The 17,004-nt window shown below is 45.6% G+C and overlaps 1 protein-coding gene across 1 annotated transcript; it reads right to left on the bottom strand.

Annotated features, from left to right (window-relative positions):
- Positions 1–3,707: 3,707 nt before the first annotated feature.
- On the bottom strand, positions 3,708–16,140 carry Gcsh (glycine cleavage system protein H). Its single transcript, XM_059263946.1, has 5 exons — positions 15,872–16,140; positions 11,303–11,382; positions 9,654–9,717; positions 5,741–5,872; positions 3,708–4,487 (listed from the first exon to the last, which is right to left on the bottom strand). The coding sequence occupies exons 1-5, from the start codon at positions 16,008–16,010 to the stop codon at positions 4,390–4,392; spliced, it is 513 nt and encodes a 170-aa protein (XP_059119929.1). The 5' UTR covers positions 16,011–16,140; the 3' UTR covers positions 3,708–4,389.
- Between the last annotated feature and the right edge of the window lie 864 nt (positions 16,141–17,004).

The following is a 17,004-nucleotide window of genomic DNA, read 5'->3' as shown; positions in this document are numbered from 1 at the left end:
GTTTTTTGAAACTTTAGTATATTTTATTTTTTTAAGCACTTAAAGTTTTTGACTGCACGTATATCACGTGTATTGGTGCACCACTTCCGTGCCTGGTGCCCATGGAGGCCAGAAGAGGGATTGGATCCTCTGGAACTGGAGTTACAGGTGCTCTGAGCCTCCATGTAGGTGCCAGTAATCGAACCCTAGTGTTTTGGAAGAGCAGCTAGATCTTTTAACCACTGAACAATCTACACACACACACACACACACACACACACACACACGTTGTATTTCTGAGGTTTTAATTCCTTGAGAACATTCAAAAGCTTGAAGTCAGGCCCAGTGTGGTGGCACATGCCAATCTTGGGAGAGGAAAGCAGGAAAACCTGGAACTCAAGATTGTTCAAGCCAACTAGGGTGGCAGGAGTGGTTTCCCTGCCAAACATAAGCACTGCCCCTGGAGACCTCCAGCCACCAGGTTCCTAGACTACTGTGGTGGTTGAGACCCCTTAAGGCACAGAAGCAGCCAGGCCCTGCCTCCCCTTCCCTAATCAAGGTTCCTAGCCCCTCAAGGCAGGAGAGTGGCCAGGCCCTGCCCTACAAGAAAAAAAAAAAAAATCCCATCTGTCCCTGAGCCTGCCCCAAGATCAGGCCACATAATCCCTCCATTTCCAGGCCACCCTGGAAAGTGTGTGTGTGTGTGTGTGTGTGTGTGTGTGTGTGTGTGTGTGTGTGTGTGGTTGTAGTTGTCCCCCGACCCCACCCCCAGCAAGAAATCCTATATAAACTCTGTGTTCTGCCCAATTCTCTGCTGCTTCACCCTCTCCCCCCTCCCCACCAGCAGAAAGCAGCCACCTTCCTGGGTTTTTTACTCCTAATAAATCTCTTGTGTGAGGTATTCCTTGGGTCCCAACTGCCAGGATACCTTTCATCTGAGCTGTAACACTTACAAAGGTAGTCCTTGGCTACACCCTCCATACCAGCTTGGGCTACATGAGAGCCTGTCTCAAAAATATAAAACAAGCCAGGCAGTGCTGGCACTCACGAGGCAGAGGCAGGCAGATCTCTGTGAGAACAGCTTGGTCTAGAGTGAGTTCTGGGCCAGCCAGGACTACACAGAGAAACCCTTTGGCAACAAACCAAACCAAACAACAAAAACCCAAAACAACAAAACAAAAAACATCACAAAACATTGAAGTCAAACATGGCTCAAACCTGTAATCCCAGCACTACAGAGGCTGAGGCAAGAGGATTGCCGTGAGTTCAAGACCAGCCTGGGCTATAGTATGAGATCCTAAATCAACTGAAGCAGTCTAGAAAAAGAAAATTCCACTGACAAACTATGTTTAAGAGGGCTGGGGATGTGGCTCAGTGGTTAAGAGTGTTTGCCTGCTGTGCATGAGCCAAATAAAGAGAAGAAAAAATGTACCACAGAAATGGTAATAGAATTGAGTTTATATTCCAGATAGTTGAAAAAGCAAGTTAGCATATATTCTGTTCAGTGTGTGTGTGTGTGTGTGTGTGTGTGTGTGTGAGAGAGAGAGAGAGAGAGAGAGAGAGAGAGAGAGAGAGAGAGAGAGAGAGAGACAGAGAGATGAGGTTTGCATGTGCCTGGAAGGTAGAGGGAAGGTAGAGGTGTCTTTTGACCTCTTCCATTGACATAGGGTTTTCTCAGAACCTGGAGCTACCTTAGAGGCCATCAAGCCCCCAAAGATCCTCCTGTCTCCTTGCAGCCACACTTAGCTTTCTAGGTGGGTCTCAGAAATTTGAACGCAGATCCTTTTGCCTTCAAAACAAGAGCTCTTACACTGAGCCATCCTCCAGCCTGATTTTAAACTATTTTTACTACACATGAATTTTGACTTCCATATCACATGAGGTCAGGTAAGAATTTTCCACTTGTGCTATTTTCAAGCATAAGATTTGGGAGCATTTAAAAACTTATGTGTTCAGATTGGAACAGTTCAAGTTACAGTTATATTTGCTAAGGGACAAATGAAAAGTTAGACCAGGAAAGGTGAGAATCCTCCCCGTGACCAATCTGTGTTCAATACCTTATCCACATCATCTTCCTTTTCTGTGAATTGGGGTATAGTGATAAGATGATGGTTATAAAGATCAAGAACACTTATGTAATCATTACCTAGTCCGCAGGCAGTAAGAGTAATTAGCCTAATTGCTAAGCACACAAAAGACAGTCATCCATGACACCTCGGGTATTTTTTTTGGTGGGGACACCAGGATACACTTGGTGGCAGCTGTTTTCCACCAGCAGTGTGGGAAAGTGCTTTCCTCTCCTGAGGAAATTGCTCCTTTGCTGCTCGCTCATCACCAGGTGTGTCTGAATCTCTTCTCTACTGTAGTCGGAGGGAATGACAGAACAGTCTGTCTACTCTTCCTTTGTGTATGTAGTCACACACACAGTTGTTTTGCTTTTGTTTGGTGGTGGTGAAGTTTGTACGCTAAGTTTGAGCTTGTCTGAGCCCAGACTCACTATAGGATCTGTAGCCAAAAGATGACTTGAACCCCTGATCCTCTTGCCTCCACCTCGCAGTGCTGGGATTATAGGTGAGAGCCAAGCTTAGCTATACATATTTGTGTGCATAACCCCTACCCCCGTTGGCATTTTTATAGTTTACTAAATTAGAGAATATGTCTGAAAATACCATTTGGCAGTAAGCACACTTGAGCTGTAAAGAACAGTTACTAAGTCAGTATCAGAAAGTTCCAGTGTCTGCTATCCCTAGTAAATGGAAACCGGAATATGATTTAAATTCAGTCATACCATGTGCAATGCCGATCAATCATCACCCTCTCTCCCTCTTCTAAGCTAGCATGATGAGAAGTGAAGATGGTAATTTCACTCTCTGGCTTTTTTTTTTTTTAAGATTTATTTTATTTATTATGTATAGTGTTCTGCCTGTATGTATCCCTGCAGGCCAGAAGAGGGAGCCAGATCTCATTACAAATGGTTGTGCGCCACCATGTGGTTGCTGGGAATTGAACTCAGGACCTCTGGAAGAACACTCTCTGGCTTTTTATTATTGCAGGGAAAGAGTGGATACAGTCTCCCACTACCGCAGGTTATATAAACTAATTTGCCTTTGGGGAAAAACACAAGGGTTAATGCGTGAACCTTGACCTGGAAAAACCCTGCTTGATCAGTCTCCCCTGCCAGGTAAACATTAGTGATTCCTTTCTAATCATTAAAATAATTAAATGTAATAATTAAAATGACAGTGCTAAGGGATTTCTGGCCAGCGCATCTTTACTTACTTCCTCACATTTTTCTTTGTTAAGGCATACATTTCTTTTTAATTTTAGATTGTTTTATGTACTCTATGCCTAAATGTATGCATGTATACCATATGTGTGCCTGGTACCTTTAGAGGTCAGAAGGTGGCAGATCCACTGGAACTGGAGTTAGGGATAGTTGTGAGCTACCATGTGCATGCTGGGAACTGAACCCAGGTTCTCTGCAAGAACAGCAACTGCTCTTAACCTGTGAACCCTCTGTCCATCCCCTGGCTTAATTTTTTTTTTTTTTTTAATAATTTCCCATAGCTAGGCAGGGTACAGCTCAGTGGTATCCCTAGCACCAGACACACATGCTCTCACACACATGTGCACATGCACACATACAAATAACTTCCTAGAAATTAAAATTAGCCCTCGAAAACTAGTCGTCACTAAATGAAACATTAACATCCTAATAAAAACCGAGATGAACAAAGAGGATGAATGGTTTATTTGTTTCTCACTGTGTGGCAAAGCCAGTGCCTCACAGTGGGAAAAGAATGGCAGTCAACGCAGCACATGGTAAAAACAAGACAGCACTGTCCTTCATCTGACACTGTACAATACGTTCCTATGCTCCCAGGCATTTCCAGTGAGAAGACACATTAAGTCTTGACCAAAATCCAGTGGTGGATATGGGCAAGTTACAATATTATGGGAGACTTACAACACTGTTATCCTGAATTATGGAATTCTTATAATCACTAGGTCGGGTCTCACCATGTAACTCTGGCTGGCCTGGAACTTGTTAGTAGACCAGGCTGACCTCGAACTAACAAGAGATCTGCCTGTTCAGTGCTGGGATTAAAGGGTAGTTCGTCACCAAACCCAGCTTTATAACCATTTTTTACCATAGATGATCTCAAGAATGCTAAACACCAGAGCTTAACCCCTAGTCTAAATACCTAGTATGGGCATTATTAAAAACATGTACATTGTATTTATCTGTACCCATCAGGAAGTTGGGTTTTTTAAGTAGCACTGTCGAGAATAGTTTCTTTCCATCAGTATTGCTAAAAGTTATTTCAAATCTTCTATTCTCCACTAATTTAAGACAAGCATGCTGGAGCAGGCTGCTTCCCAGTTTTATTTGGGAGTGGGGTGCAGTGTTCACTCCTCAATGGATTTCACGTATTTCTCATACGCTTCTTCACTCATTAATTCATCCAGCTCTGAAGGGTCACTCAGTGACATCTTGATCAGCCAACCTGTAACCAAAACAAAATGTCATTTCAAATTTCCTTTTTCGAAAGTAAAATTCCAGCTCCAGGGGATTCAATGCCCTCCTCTGGCCTCTGAAGGCACCTGCAGGCAAATGTAAATATCCTTACACAGGATATATATACATATATATATATTTTTTTTAATTACAATATTTTTTAATAAAATCTTGGGGCTGGGGAGATGATGGCTCAGTAGTTAAGAGTACCTGTACATACACACATACAAATTTAATTTATATTTTTAAAAAAGGCATGCCAAACACTATAACTATTAAGGTGTAGACGAATTTCTAAACAGTCTTATTATACAGGGGTGCAAGCCGTAGAGATCAGAGGAATAGTGAGAGCCACCAGCTAACCTTAGCTCACCACGCCACCGTAGCGCTTCTTCCTGTCTAACCTGCGCCTTTATTGCCTTGTTGTTCTGCCCTCTCATTGGCTCTTAGCCCAGCTACCTCACTTCCTTGTCACCGCCTGTCTGTACAGATCTCCAGGTCTCTATGGTTGGTGGTACTGGGATTAAAGGTCACCACGCTTGGTTTTTCCCTAGTGTGTCCTTGAACACACAGAGACTCTGCTTAAGGGTATGTGCTACCACTCCCTGACTTTTGTTTATGGCTGGCTATGTCCTCTGATTTCCAGGCAAACTTTATTTATTAACATACAAATAAAATATCACCACATTAGGGCAGAAGAAAGACCCAGAGCCAGACATGGTGACACACCTCGAATCCCAGCACTTGAGAAGCAGAGGTAGGCAAATCTCTGTGAGTTTGGTACTAGCAAGGGCCATATAGAGAGACCCTGTCTCAAGCCACCCAAATCCGCCCCCCAACAACAACAACAAAAAAGAGAGAGAGAAGCCGGGCGGTGGTGGCGCACACCTTTAATCCCAGCACTCGGGAGGCAGAGACAGGCGGATCTCTGTGAGTTCGAGGCCAGCCTGGGCTACCAAGTGAGTCCCAGGAAAGGCGCAAAGCTACACAGAGAAACCCTGTCTTGAAAAACCAAAAAAAAAAAAAAAAAAAAAAAGAGAGAGAGAGAGAACGCCCCTAGAAAGTATGAAGGGCAAGCAGCAGGTCAAAGAGAACCACAACCAAATCCTAATGTAGCCACTTACTGACTATGACCCTCCAGTTATACTTTTGGGGTCCTCCATTCATCTATAACATGGAGAAAACTGCAGCTGGCCTAGTTCACTGGTTACTGTAGGGCTGTGATTCTGAGCAGCAACATACCGTCTTCATAACAGGATTTGTTGACGAGCCCTGGGTTTTCTGCAAGTGCTTCATTGACTTCTGTTACCTCTCCTGACAGAGGAGAGTAGAGTTCACTGGCAGCCTTCACACTCTCCAGAGCACCAAACTCATCTAAAAGGAAACAGTGAAAGAAAATAGTTAACATCAGGTCCATGACTAAAAATCCAAAATGTGGCCAGGAGTGGTGGCCCACCTTTAATCCAGCACTTGAGACAGAGACAAGAGGATCTCTGTGAATTTGAGACCAGAGTGAGTTCCAGACCAGCCAGGGATACATAGTGAGATGCTGTCTAAATGAACAAAAAAACAAAAGTAGAAACTATGGTGAGGGATGTAGCTCAATGGATACAGCACTTGCCTAGCATCTCAAACCAAAAAACTTTAGAAAAACAGACCCCTTGAGATGGCTCAGTAGGTAAAGGTGCTTGCTGCTAAGCCTGAAGACCTGAGTTTAATCCTCAGCACCAAGGTACAAGGAGAGAACCATCTCTTGCAAGTTGTCCCCCTGTCACCCTCCCCAATAAATAATGTTATAAAACAATTTAAAGACAGACTAAAAAAGTGGCCACCTCCCATACAGTCATGCTAAAAAATTCTCTCTCTCTCTCTTTCTAGTTTTTTGAAACAAGGTTTCTGTGTAACCCAGGCTGTCCTGGAACTCAGAGATCCACCTGCCTCTGCCCACCGAGTGCTGGGATCAAAGGTGTGTGCCACCACGGCCCAGCGCTGAATTTCTTTATTTAAACTATAGGTTCTGTTAGGTTTGTATGAGAAAGGGATAAGCGGCAGGACAAAGTGAACATACACATTCTGCACACAGTGAATGGCAAACGACAGTGTGTCTGAACACCAGTGTGCGGATGTTCAGGAAAGCATAATTCTTTCAGTTTACTAGCCACACATGGTGTCACATGTCCTGGTCTCTGATGGAGCCTTAAACCTTGTGTACATAGGACATCACCCAAGGGACTTTGTAAGGCTGAAATAACTGTGCCAAGATTTTAACTACAGCTCACCCCAAGGGACACTGCATTTTAGAGTAAAGATTAGCTAGTAAAATGGAAGCCAAGTATCTTAGTTACTGTTTTATTCCTGTGAGACACCATGACCAAGGCAACTTATAAAAACCTCACAGCTCACCCCCAATGACACACATCCTCCAAAAAAGCCACACCTCCCAATCCTAGACAAACAGTTCCACTAACGGGACCAAGCATTCACACATACGAACTTATGGGGGGGCCATTTTCATTCATACCACCACACCAGGCTTACACCTTAAGAACCTAGAAAAGAGCCAAGCATAGTGGCACACACCTCTAATCCCAAAACGAAGGAGGCAGAGGCAGGTGGATCTCTGTGAGTTCAAGGTCAGGCTGGACTCATTAGTTCCAGGCCAGGCAGGACTACACAGTGAGACCTGGTTTTGTTTTAATTCATTTTATTAAATTTGTTTCACTTGACTATTATTATTTTGCCTACATTTATGTATGTATTCTATGTGCATGTGTGCTGATGCCCTGGAACTGGAGGTACAGATTGTTGAGTCACCCTATGGGAGCTGAGAATCAAACCTGGGTCCTTTGAGTTCTTAACCACTGAACCATCTCTCCAGCCCTGAGACCAAATTTTTCTTTTGTTCTGTAAAAAAGGTACCTGCTGCCAAGTCTGAGGACTAAATTCAATCACTAGACCCATAGGGTGGACAGAGAGAACTGGCTGCCCCAAATCACCCTCTCACTTCTACATATGCACCATGGCATATGCACAACACACACACACACACACACACACACACACACACACACACACACACACACAAATCTTCTTGATGGGTGGTAGTGGTGCACGCCTTTAATCCCTGCACTTGGGAGGCAGGGACAGGGGTCTCTGTGTGAGTTTGAGGTCAGGCTGGTCTACAGAGCAAGTTCCAGGACAGCCAGAGCTACACAGAGAAACCCTGTCTCAAAAAAAATCAAAGAGAGATCCTAAGTTGAAGGAGCCTGGGCTACACACAAGGAAACAGGCAAGGAAAAAGAGTATGCCCACTCTCTTACCAAGATAAACATAAAATCCAGCAAAACACACACACACACACACACACACACACACACACACACACACACACACACAGTTTTTAAAGATCTGGTCTCACGATCTGGCCCTGGCCAGCCTGGAAATAGATATGTAGATCAGGCTAGACTTGAACTCAAAAGACCCACCTGCCTCTGCCTTCAGTACTGGAATTAAAGGCATGCACTACCAGCCGGGCGTTGGTGGCACACGCCTTTAATCCCAGCACTCGGAGGCAGAGCCAGGCGGATCTCTGTGAGTTCGAGGCCAGCACTAGCAAAATATTTTTGCTTCATTTGTTTTGATATAGGGACTCTTTTTGTAGCCCTGGCTGTCCTGAAACGCTATATGTAGACAAGGCTGGTCTGGAACTCACTGAAATCCACCTGCCTCCACTCTCTAGTGCTAGGATTACAGGCATGCGCCACCACCTCCCAGCTACACACCCAGCTTTCTAATAGAGTCTTTTTGTTTGTTTGTTTTTGTTTTTTCGAGACAGGGTTTCTGTGTAGTTTTCTGCCTTTCCTGGAATTCCCTCTGTAGTCCAGGCTGGCCTCTGCCTCCCAAGTGCTGGGATTAAAGGCGTGTGCCACAACCGCCCAGCTAGAGTACTTTTATTTTTGGTTGTGAGCCTAGCCTTTAACGGCTGAGCCATCTCTCCAGCCCTAGAGTACTTTTAAAAGTGTATATATCATAGCTTGGTGGGATTTATTCTAGTAAAGTAAGGTTGGCTAGACATGAAAACTAGATCTGTGTTTTATGATGAAGTTCAGGGCTCCTGTGGCAGCAGTAGACATGCACCTTACTGCAGTAGACATGCACCTTACTGCTTAAACAGCAGTGGATGGAAGCTCTGGGATAGATTACACAGGATTGTTTTACATCAAAGATTAAAATAATACCTACAAACAAACAAAAATCCGATGCTGGCAAGACAAGTGGGTGCAGGTGCTTGCTGCCAAGCCTGATAACCTGAGTTTGATCCTCAGGTCCCACATAATGGAAGGAGAAAACCAATTCCCAAAGTTCTTGTGTTCTCTGACTTCCACATACATGTCATGGCCTGTACATGTGAACACACCTCACATACACTAAATGTAATTACTAAGTCTTGTATTAACAAAATAAAACATATAAATCATTTCAATAAATGAAAATCAGTTTGACAAAATTCAGCATTCAGTAACGATAAAATTCTTTGCAAACAGGAAGGAGCCTCAGTGATACTGAGCATCTGTGAACTGCCCCACAGCCAGCATCACACCTACTGATGAGACAGCAGCTGCTTCCTCCTAAGAGGAGGAACAAGACAATGACACCCACTCTCACCACTTCCAGTACAACGTTTCCCAGACAGTCCCAGCCAGTGCAAAAGGCAAGAGAAAGAAAATGCATAACGACTAAAACATGGCCTCTTGAGTCAGGTGTAGTGGCCGCACCTATAATTCCAGCACTTGACAGGAAGTTCAAAGCAAACTTGAGGCCATCCTAGTCCACATAGTGAATTCCAAGGCAGACCTTATCTCAAATAAATAAACAAAATATATCTTTCCGCAAATTATGCTGTGATACATGAGTAAAACATATAAAAGAAGAAAATGAAGTCTCCAAAGCAAACTTAATGGCCTACACATAACCAGCTATGGTGTACGGTGGCACATGCATGTAATCTAACCATGCAGGAGTCTGAGGCCAGCCTGGGGTGAAACCCTGTCTACTTCAAAATAAAGCCTGAGCTGGGTGTAGTGGCTCAGGAGGCAGGCAGATGAGTTTGAGGCCAGACTGGTCTGTGACATTCCAAAATGAGAAATACACTCACCTTGTTTTTTCAATTTTGTTCCAACTTCAGGCAGACTACAGTAAACAACATCTCCCAAAGCTTCCTGAAATACAAAACAACATAAAAATGTCTAAGAAGTTGACCCCACCAAAGAACAGGAAAGAGACAAGCACCTCATTGCCTAAATTTTTGTCTATGTATTTCACACATTCTTTGCTTTTCTGTACAACCCTTTAAACATGTAAAATGGGCCAGGCGTGGTAGCATATACCTAAAATCTAGCACTTGGGGGACAGATGTAGGAGGGTTAAGTCCATCGCATAAAAAGAATAAAATCAGGTAAGATTTGGCACACCTCTGGTACACAGAGGCTGAGGAAGGGGGACCCAGGTTCAAGATCCACCTTGGCTATAGAATTGGTTCAAGGCCAGCTAAGGCACCTTAGCCAGAGCCTATCTCAAAATGAAAAGTAAGAAAAGGCTAGAGATGTAGCTCAGTGGTGGAGAACCTGCCTCGCATGTGTGTGACCCAGGGATCAGCCACAGTACTGCGTAAATAATACTTTAAAAGCAAAAGCACGCGGAAGTCAGCGGATAACTTGCAGGAGTCGGTTCTTTCCCCCTACTGCGTGCATCCCGAGGATCGAACTCGGGTCGTTAGGCTTGGTGGCAAGCACCTTTACTTGTTGAGTCATCTCAGCAGCTCTAAAAATAATCTTTGTAACTTGGGAGCTGTAGTACAAGAAACAAGCCCCCAGCCAGATCTGACCTCTAGACTGGAGTAACCCCAGGCACAGAGCACATGCTCCAAACAAGACTACAAGGTGTTCTGAGCACCCTGTGCTTTCCACCTCTGCAGTTTTAGGCCATGACCCAAACTGCACTGTCTACTCATTCATCCACAGTGGTCCTCACAGACCTGCCTCCCGAGGCACCACCGCATCAGGTGACTGACCCACCTTCCTCACGCCCCCCACATGGGCTCTCTCCCATACATTTTGTAAGTTGCTGTCGCACAGGTGACTCCCGTGTAGATGAACTACCTGTGCTCAGCCCCCTCAATAGATATACAGGGATGCCAGGGAAGGTACCAGAAACCCGGAGGTCTTCCCAACAGTTCTCTCCTGCCTCACTGCACACATGCATGCAGTTGAAACCACTGGCCATGCGACTGCTTGGCTTCACTGAAAAGGATCTCAGTATGAGGGTAGTGACATAGGGTTACTAATATTATTAACAGAGAAAAGGCCAGCTAAATAAAAGGCTTCGTGTCAGCAGTGTTTATCTGTGTTTCCTGTCTGTCTTTGGTCATGTGGGTTCTCACGTGTCTACAGTGGCACCCCTGAGCCCTTGAGCTTGCTCTTCTCAACTGTCCTCAAGTAACATTCCCTGCTTTTAAGTGTTGACTCCGTACTTTAAAAAAAAAAAAAAAAAAAACTTTCTGTTTGCAGTTTAGCCCAGGCTAGTCTCAAATTCATAACCTCCTGCCTTGGCCTGAGGATGAGGTAACAGGTCTCTTTTAACCCCGTGTGCTGCTCTAGCTAATTTACATTTGACCTGTTTGACTTCCAACTTCTCCCTAAGGGTCTCCAGAAGAGCCCCAAAGCACCGTACGTTTCGTAAGGTAGAGACAATCCAGACTACTCGAGAGCAGACTGTACAAACACTTCAAGACAATCCAATCAATACCTGTGCAAAATTGCTGATTCCCACTGTTCCAATACCATTCTCTGTGGTTATCCATTCATGTTTCTCTGTGAATTTACGCACTAAAACAGAAGACCAGCATTTCAGAAAAGCAGCATCACTTCTTCAATAGCCCTTCAAACGCCATTCTGTCAAAAGCTAAGACCTCCCCAGGACTGGTGACTGACCACTGACATTGTCTTGCAGCAGTCTGATGCCCAGTAAAGAACAACAATGTGTAAAGACAGGGCGTTTTTAAAACAAAGGAATTTTGTAAAAATTGGTTTTTATGTATGTGAGGGTTTTACCAGCATGTATGTATGTGTACTACATGTGTGCAGAGTCCATGGAGGCCAGAAGAGGATGACAGAATCCCCTGAAACTGGAGTTAAAGAAGGTGGTGCTGGGACCCAAACCCAGGACCTCTGGAACAGCAACTAGTGTTCTTAACCACAGAGCCACCTCTCCAGGCCTGAGAGCACATCTTAAATGGAACACCTTGTACATGCCTGTGCTTATCTGTTTTAACATCAGTCTAAATCACTCAAAAAAAAATTTCAGGGCATATTTCCTATGCCCTATGTCCAGACCTATGACTATAGGTCTGTCTTGAAGAAAGACCTCTATTCTTTGGAAAACAGGCTTGGGGTGATGGGTTTGGGGAGGCAGCATAAAGAAAATGATGTACAACAGGAAGAATACAGCTGACTCCTCTGAAATACCTGGGCTGAAGTGGGAAGATTGCAAGTTCAAGGGCAATCTGTAAAGTTTAGCTGGACACAGTGGCATACACCTGTAACCCAGCACTTAGGAGGTTGTAGCAAGAAGATCAAGAGTTCAAGACTATTAAGGTGGCTGAAGAGATGGCTCAGCAGTTAAGAGCTACACTTCCAAAGGAACCTGGTTCAATTCCCAGCATCCACATGGTGGCTCATAACCATCCCTAACTCCAGCCCCAGGGGATCTGACTCCCTCTTGTGGCCTCTACAGGCACTGCATGCACGTGGTGCACAGATATAAACACAGGCAAAATACCATATATAAAAAGATAAATAATAAAATAACATTAAGACGATATCAAAAAACAGGAAACAATTTTTGAAGGAATGAGAATGCAGCTCAGTAGATGATCACTTGTCTATCATGTAGGGCTGTGGTTCGTTCCACTAATGGGGGAGGGGAGTTGATTTACACAAGGCACAGTGACCTGCAACTGTTAATACTGGGAAGGCCAAGGCAGGAGATCATTTGAGTATGAGAGTTTAAGGGAGCTTGGGCAACACAAGACCCTGTCTCAAAAGAAAAAAGGAGGGCTGGAGAGATGGCTCAGAGGTTAAGAGCATTGGCTACTCCTCCAGAGGTCCTGAGTTCAATTCCCAGCAACCACATGGTGGCTCACAACCATCTATAATGAGATCCAGTTCCCTCTTCTGGCCTGCAGGCAGAACACTGTATAGTGTTTTTATATAGTTTTTTTTAAAAAAAAAAAAAGAAAAGAAAAGATTTGAAGCTGGAGAGGTGGCTTAGCAGTTAAGAGCATGTGTTCCTCTTTTTTTTTTAAATATAATTTATTTTTATTTTATGTGCATTGGTGTTTTCCTGCATGTATGTCCATTTGAGGATGTCAGAACCCCTTAAATTGGAGCTACAGACAGTTGTGAGTTGTCGTGTGGGTCCTCTGTAAGAGCATCTCTCCCACATGTGTTCCTCTGGCAGGGGACCTGGGTTCAGTTTCCAGCACTCACTTGGTGGCTCACGACTGCCTGTAACTACAGTTTCCATAAATCTGATGGCTCTCTTCTGACCTCCAAGGGCACCAGGCACACGTGTGGCACACAGACATGCATGCAGGCAAAACACCTATAACATATATCCTTTAAGATAGAAAAACCAGGGGCTGGAGAGATGGCTCAGTGGTTAAGAGCACCGACTGCTCTTCCAGAGGTCCTGAGTTCAATTCTCAGTAACCACATGGTGGCTCACAACCACTTGTAATGAGATCTGGTGCCCTCTTCTGGCCTGCAGGGAACATGCAGGCAGAATACTGTATACATAATAAATAAATCTTAAAAAAAAAAAAAAAGATAGAAAAACCAGCCTACATGTACCAGACGTGGTGGTACGTGTAGCCTTTTATCCTAGCACTCAGGAGACAGAGGCAGGTGGCAGGTGAGTTCAAGGCCAGCCTGGTCTACAGAGAGTTCTCTCCAAAGCTACAGAGAACCCTGCCTCGAAAAACCAAAAGTAACCTAAAGAAGACAATGTGACTTAAGGTAGCGTTGGCTAAGGATACTGCAACTTAGTTCTAAGGACTGAAATGAACTCCTATAACAACTGTAACTTGGCCAAGTTCTTAGAATTCTTCAATCATTTAAGCCTGTCCTAAAAGAAAATGGTTACTGTTGTTCAGAGAAGAAAACCAGGGCCTGAGCTCAGTGGAAGAGAGCTTGTCAAAGCCTTGGCTTCAGTCCCCAGCACACTACAAAATAAAGGAAAGGGGGTGGGGTCAAAGATGATGTACAGCTATGTGGCTGCTGCACTCAACTTTCTTTCTCAACAAGTCTAGAATTCACTGACCACATCACCAATCATGAGCAGGTCAAAACCAGCAGAGTGTCTGACCGTAAGGAGTGGACAGTTACAAATATGTGTCACCCTGCTAACATCGAGTGTCGCTACTCTGGCCTCAGTTTTGCAGCTGAGCCAGCACACCTAGGTCTACTTGACTTCAGAGTCCATATCATCCTTTTAGACCAGGCAGGCTGCTGAGGCTAACCACAATAGGATCCCAATTGTCCATTAACCCTTGACCGCACTCAAAAACAAAGCAGATTAGGTAAATAATTACTTTTCTTCCTAAGCCTTGAAAAACACGGTTTGAGGCCTGGGGATGCAGCTTAGTTGGTAGGTCGCTGCCTATTACTGAGGTAGCTCTGGGTTCAGTCCCTAACACTGCATAAGCTGGGTGTGGTGGTGCTGGCCACCATAGACTCAGCAATGTCAGAAGGATCGGAAGTTCAAGGTCATCCTCAGCTACACAGGAATCTTCCAGCTGAGCTAAGTGAGATCATGCCTCAGAGAGCAGAAACAAAACCCACCTTGGTTTGAGGCCTCAGAAAAACTCAGCTGTAACTGAGGGAAGCCCTTCATTCCTTTCCTTTCAATTCTCAAATACAATCTATTCTCTCTAATATGGCCCGGTGTTTGTTGTGTGTACGTATTGTTATGTAATACACGCTACTATAACATCAGTCTGTGTTTATGTGTCAAGTTGCAGGTGACAGGACCTTAATTCAGTTCTTCCTCCCAGTAACTGAGGTAGCTATTGTCTCCACCGCTCTAATGCAGGACACTCAGGTTCTGAGACGTTGAGGGACTGTGCCCAAGACCTCACAGCTGTAAGAGGAAGAACCAGAATTGAGTAATGTCTGTGTGCTTTTCCAAGTGCTCTGCACCCTGCAAAATAAGTGTGTAAAATTCTGCCAGGTAAAAGAGGGTAAAAATAAAAAACCTGAGTAGTTAAGCAGACCATGGGAATTGATATTTTGGGCAATATTTAACTAAATACTGGAACTCCGTATGTAGCTCAAGCTGGCCTCGACCTCACAGTGATCCTCCACCTCAGCAGTGCTGACACTGTTACAGGTGGGAGCCACTCACATACCTGGTTTGAAGTGGAGTTCTTATTTGTACTCCAGTCAACACACTGATGTGTCACAGACTAAATAGAGAAATGTTAGCAAGAAAGGAGCAAACTTTGCACTCCACACTGAGGAACACCGTGATCGACATTTTGAGCTCGCACAGATTTCTGACCCAAGAGCCTTGCTGAGAGCAGCCGTTCAGATTTGTGCTGCCTGAATAGGGATCGTACAAAGGGCAGTTAGGGGCTCCACTATTTGCGCATAAAGAAAGAAAACTGTTTTCCAACTAACTGTGCGAACGCGTATAATGGGCAGGTCTCCCAGTTATTTCCAGTCCGTCAAATTAGCCTCTTTTCAGCCCCAGTACACATCAATGACTCCATTACAGACGTTAGCAGAACTCTAAAATCTAGAACACTTTTCCTTGCCTTTCTGTACTTCACTGCTGAATCTTCAATGCCTTGCTTGCTTTGCGGGGGGGGGGGGGGGTAGTAAAGCTTTTTCATTTCTGCACTTTGACTTTTCTTTCGTTTATCTGTGCGTGCACTCAGTGCTAAATTTTAGCAAGTGCTTCTGTTTGACTTCACTTCGCAGCTCCCCGTTATGGTTCACTTAGCTAAGCACTCCACATTCGGGGTCTCTGTCCACCCAAATGTAAGCCACTCCTGCACGAGTGGCCGGCTTACCTGCCGGTCCAGCCGGCCTTCCCTCCCAGCTCCACCTTTCTACCCCGGGTACAAAGTTTGCTCGTGTCCTCTCGCGCCTACTTCAAGAGGGAGAAGGGCCTCAGAACCAGGATCCCAAGAGTGAGAAGCAGTGCGGATAGGGCTGCAGCTCGCTCGGGCCGGGAGGCTGGGTTGTGGGACGCCTGACGTCCCCCGGCTGCTCGGCGGTGAGCAGGAGCCGTGACCACGTGCCCCCCACTTACCCGACAGCACAGCGGATCCAGTGCTCAGCGCGCGGAAGGCGAAGGCACTAGGCACCCAGGGCCGTGGTGGGCAAGAGGCCAGGGCAGTGCGCAGGCTGCAGGCCACGGCCCGCGCGCTCCTAGCCACTCGCAGCGACATGATCGGGGGGGTTCCTAGGGTAACCGCACTGCGCCTCCGCCACCGGGCAGGCGGTAACCGGGTGGGCCGGAGTAAGCGGAGCACCGAGCCCGGGGCGGGGCTCGGGCTAGACGCACTCTGATTGGACAGCTCGAAGGTCCCACTTCGGATAGGACGACCCGCGCGAGGGGTGTGTCCCTGTGGAAGAGCTGAAGCCCGGATGGGGCTGTGTGAGGGGCGTGGAATGGCTGGGCGGAGAGGAGGCGGGGCCTCGCCGAAGGGCGGAGCCTCGCACTAAGACTGTGAGTTTGGGAATGGAAATACTGAGTTAACAGTCTGTGCGTTCCCGTAAACTGCATCACCTCAGGGGCCAGGGAAAGACTCCAGCAAGGATGGCTTTGCTGGGCTAATGCAGTATCATGCCATTAAGCCAAAAAGTCCTAGGGAAGATGAGGTGCCGCTAGGCCCTTTAAAGCATACAGTTAGGCCTATCTGCACAAGGTCACTCCCAAGGGGATTCATTTCATCTGAAGACCAGTCAGTGCTAGGCATTGGACAAAGTCACTCTGACACAGATCATATGCGGTTTTTTGGCTTTTTGGTTGTTTGATTGTTTGGTTTCTCTGTTTAGTCCTTGCTGTCCTGGAACTCACTTTGTAGACTAGGCTGGCCTTGAACTCAGAGATCCACCTGCCTCTGCCTCCTGAGTGCTGGGATTAAAGGCGTGTGCTACCACCGCCCAGGCTTGTATGCATTTTTAAATGCTGAAAATAACCCAGCCGCTTTATCAGTTTACAGATCCCAACTGGGTCAGAGACTCTTAGCCCCAAGGGAAAGAGAGAACCATGCAGTTTATGTGGGCCTAGTACTATCTGTGGTCACAGCTGCTGAATGAACCTGGGTCCTCTGCAAGAGCAGCAAGCACTCTTAACCACTGACTCCTCAGCCCCCTAAGATTTCTAATATCTAGCTAGAAAGTAGGAGTTGTCCATCCCCAGGGTTGACTATCAAGTCA

The sequence above is a fragment of the Peromyscus eremicus genome, chromosome 5 (genome assembly GCF_949786415.1).
Source record: "Peromyscus eremicus chromosome 5, PerEre_H2_v1, whole genome shotgun sequence".
NCBI lineage: Eukaryota > Metazoa > Chordata > Mammalia > Rodentia > Cricetidae > Peromyscus > Peromyscus eremicus.
Note: the sequence above shows the minus strand (reverse complement) of the source record. Positions and strands in the feature narration are given on the sequence as shown.

Coding starts and splice junctions, on each gene's coding strand:
- Gcsh (XM_059263946.1), bottom strand. CDS start 16,010: ATGTCGCTGCGAGTGGCTAGGAGCGCGCGGGCCGTGGCCTGCAGCCTG. Junction 9,718..11,302: donor GAATCAGCAATTTTGCACAG/GTATTGATTGGA, acceptor TTTGTATTTCAG/GAAGCTTTGGGAGATGTTGT. Junction 5,873..9,653: donor AACAAAATTGAAAAAACAAG/GTGAGTGTATTT, acceptor GTTTCCTTTTAG/ATGAGTTTGGTGCTCTGGAG.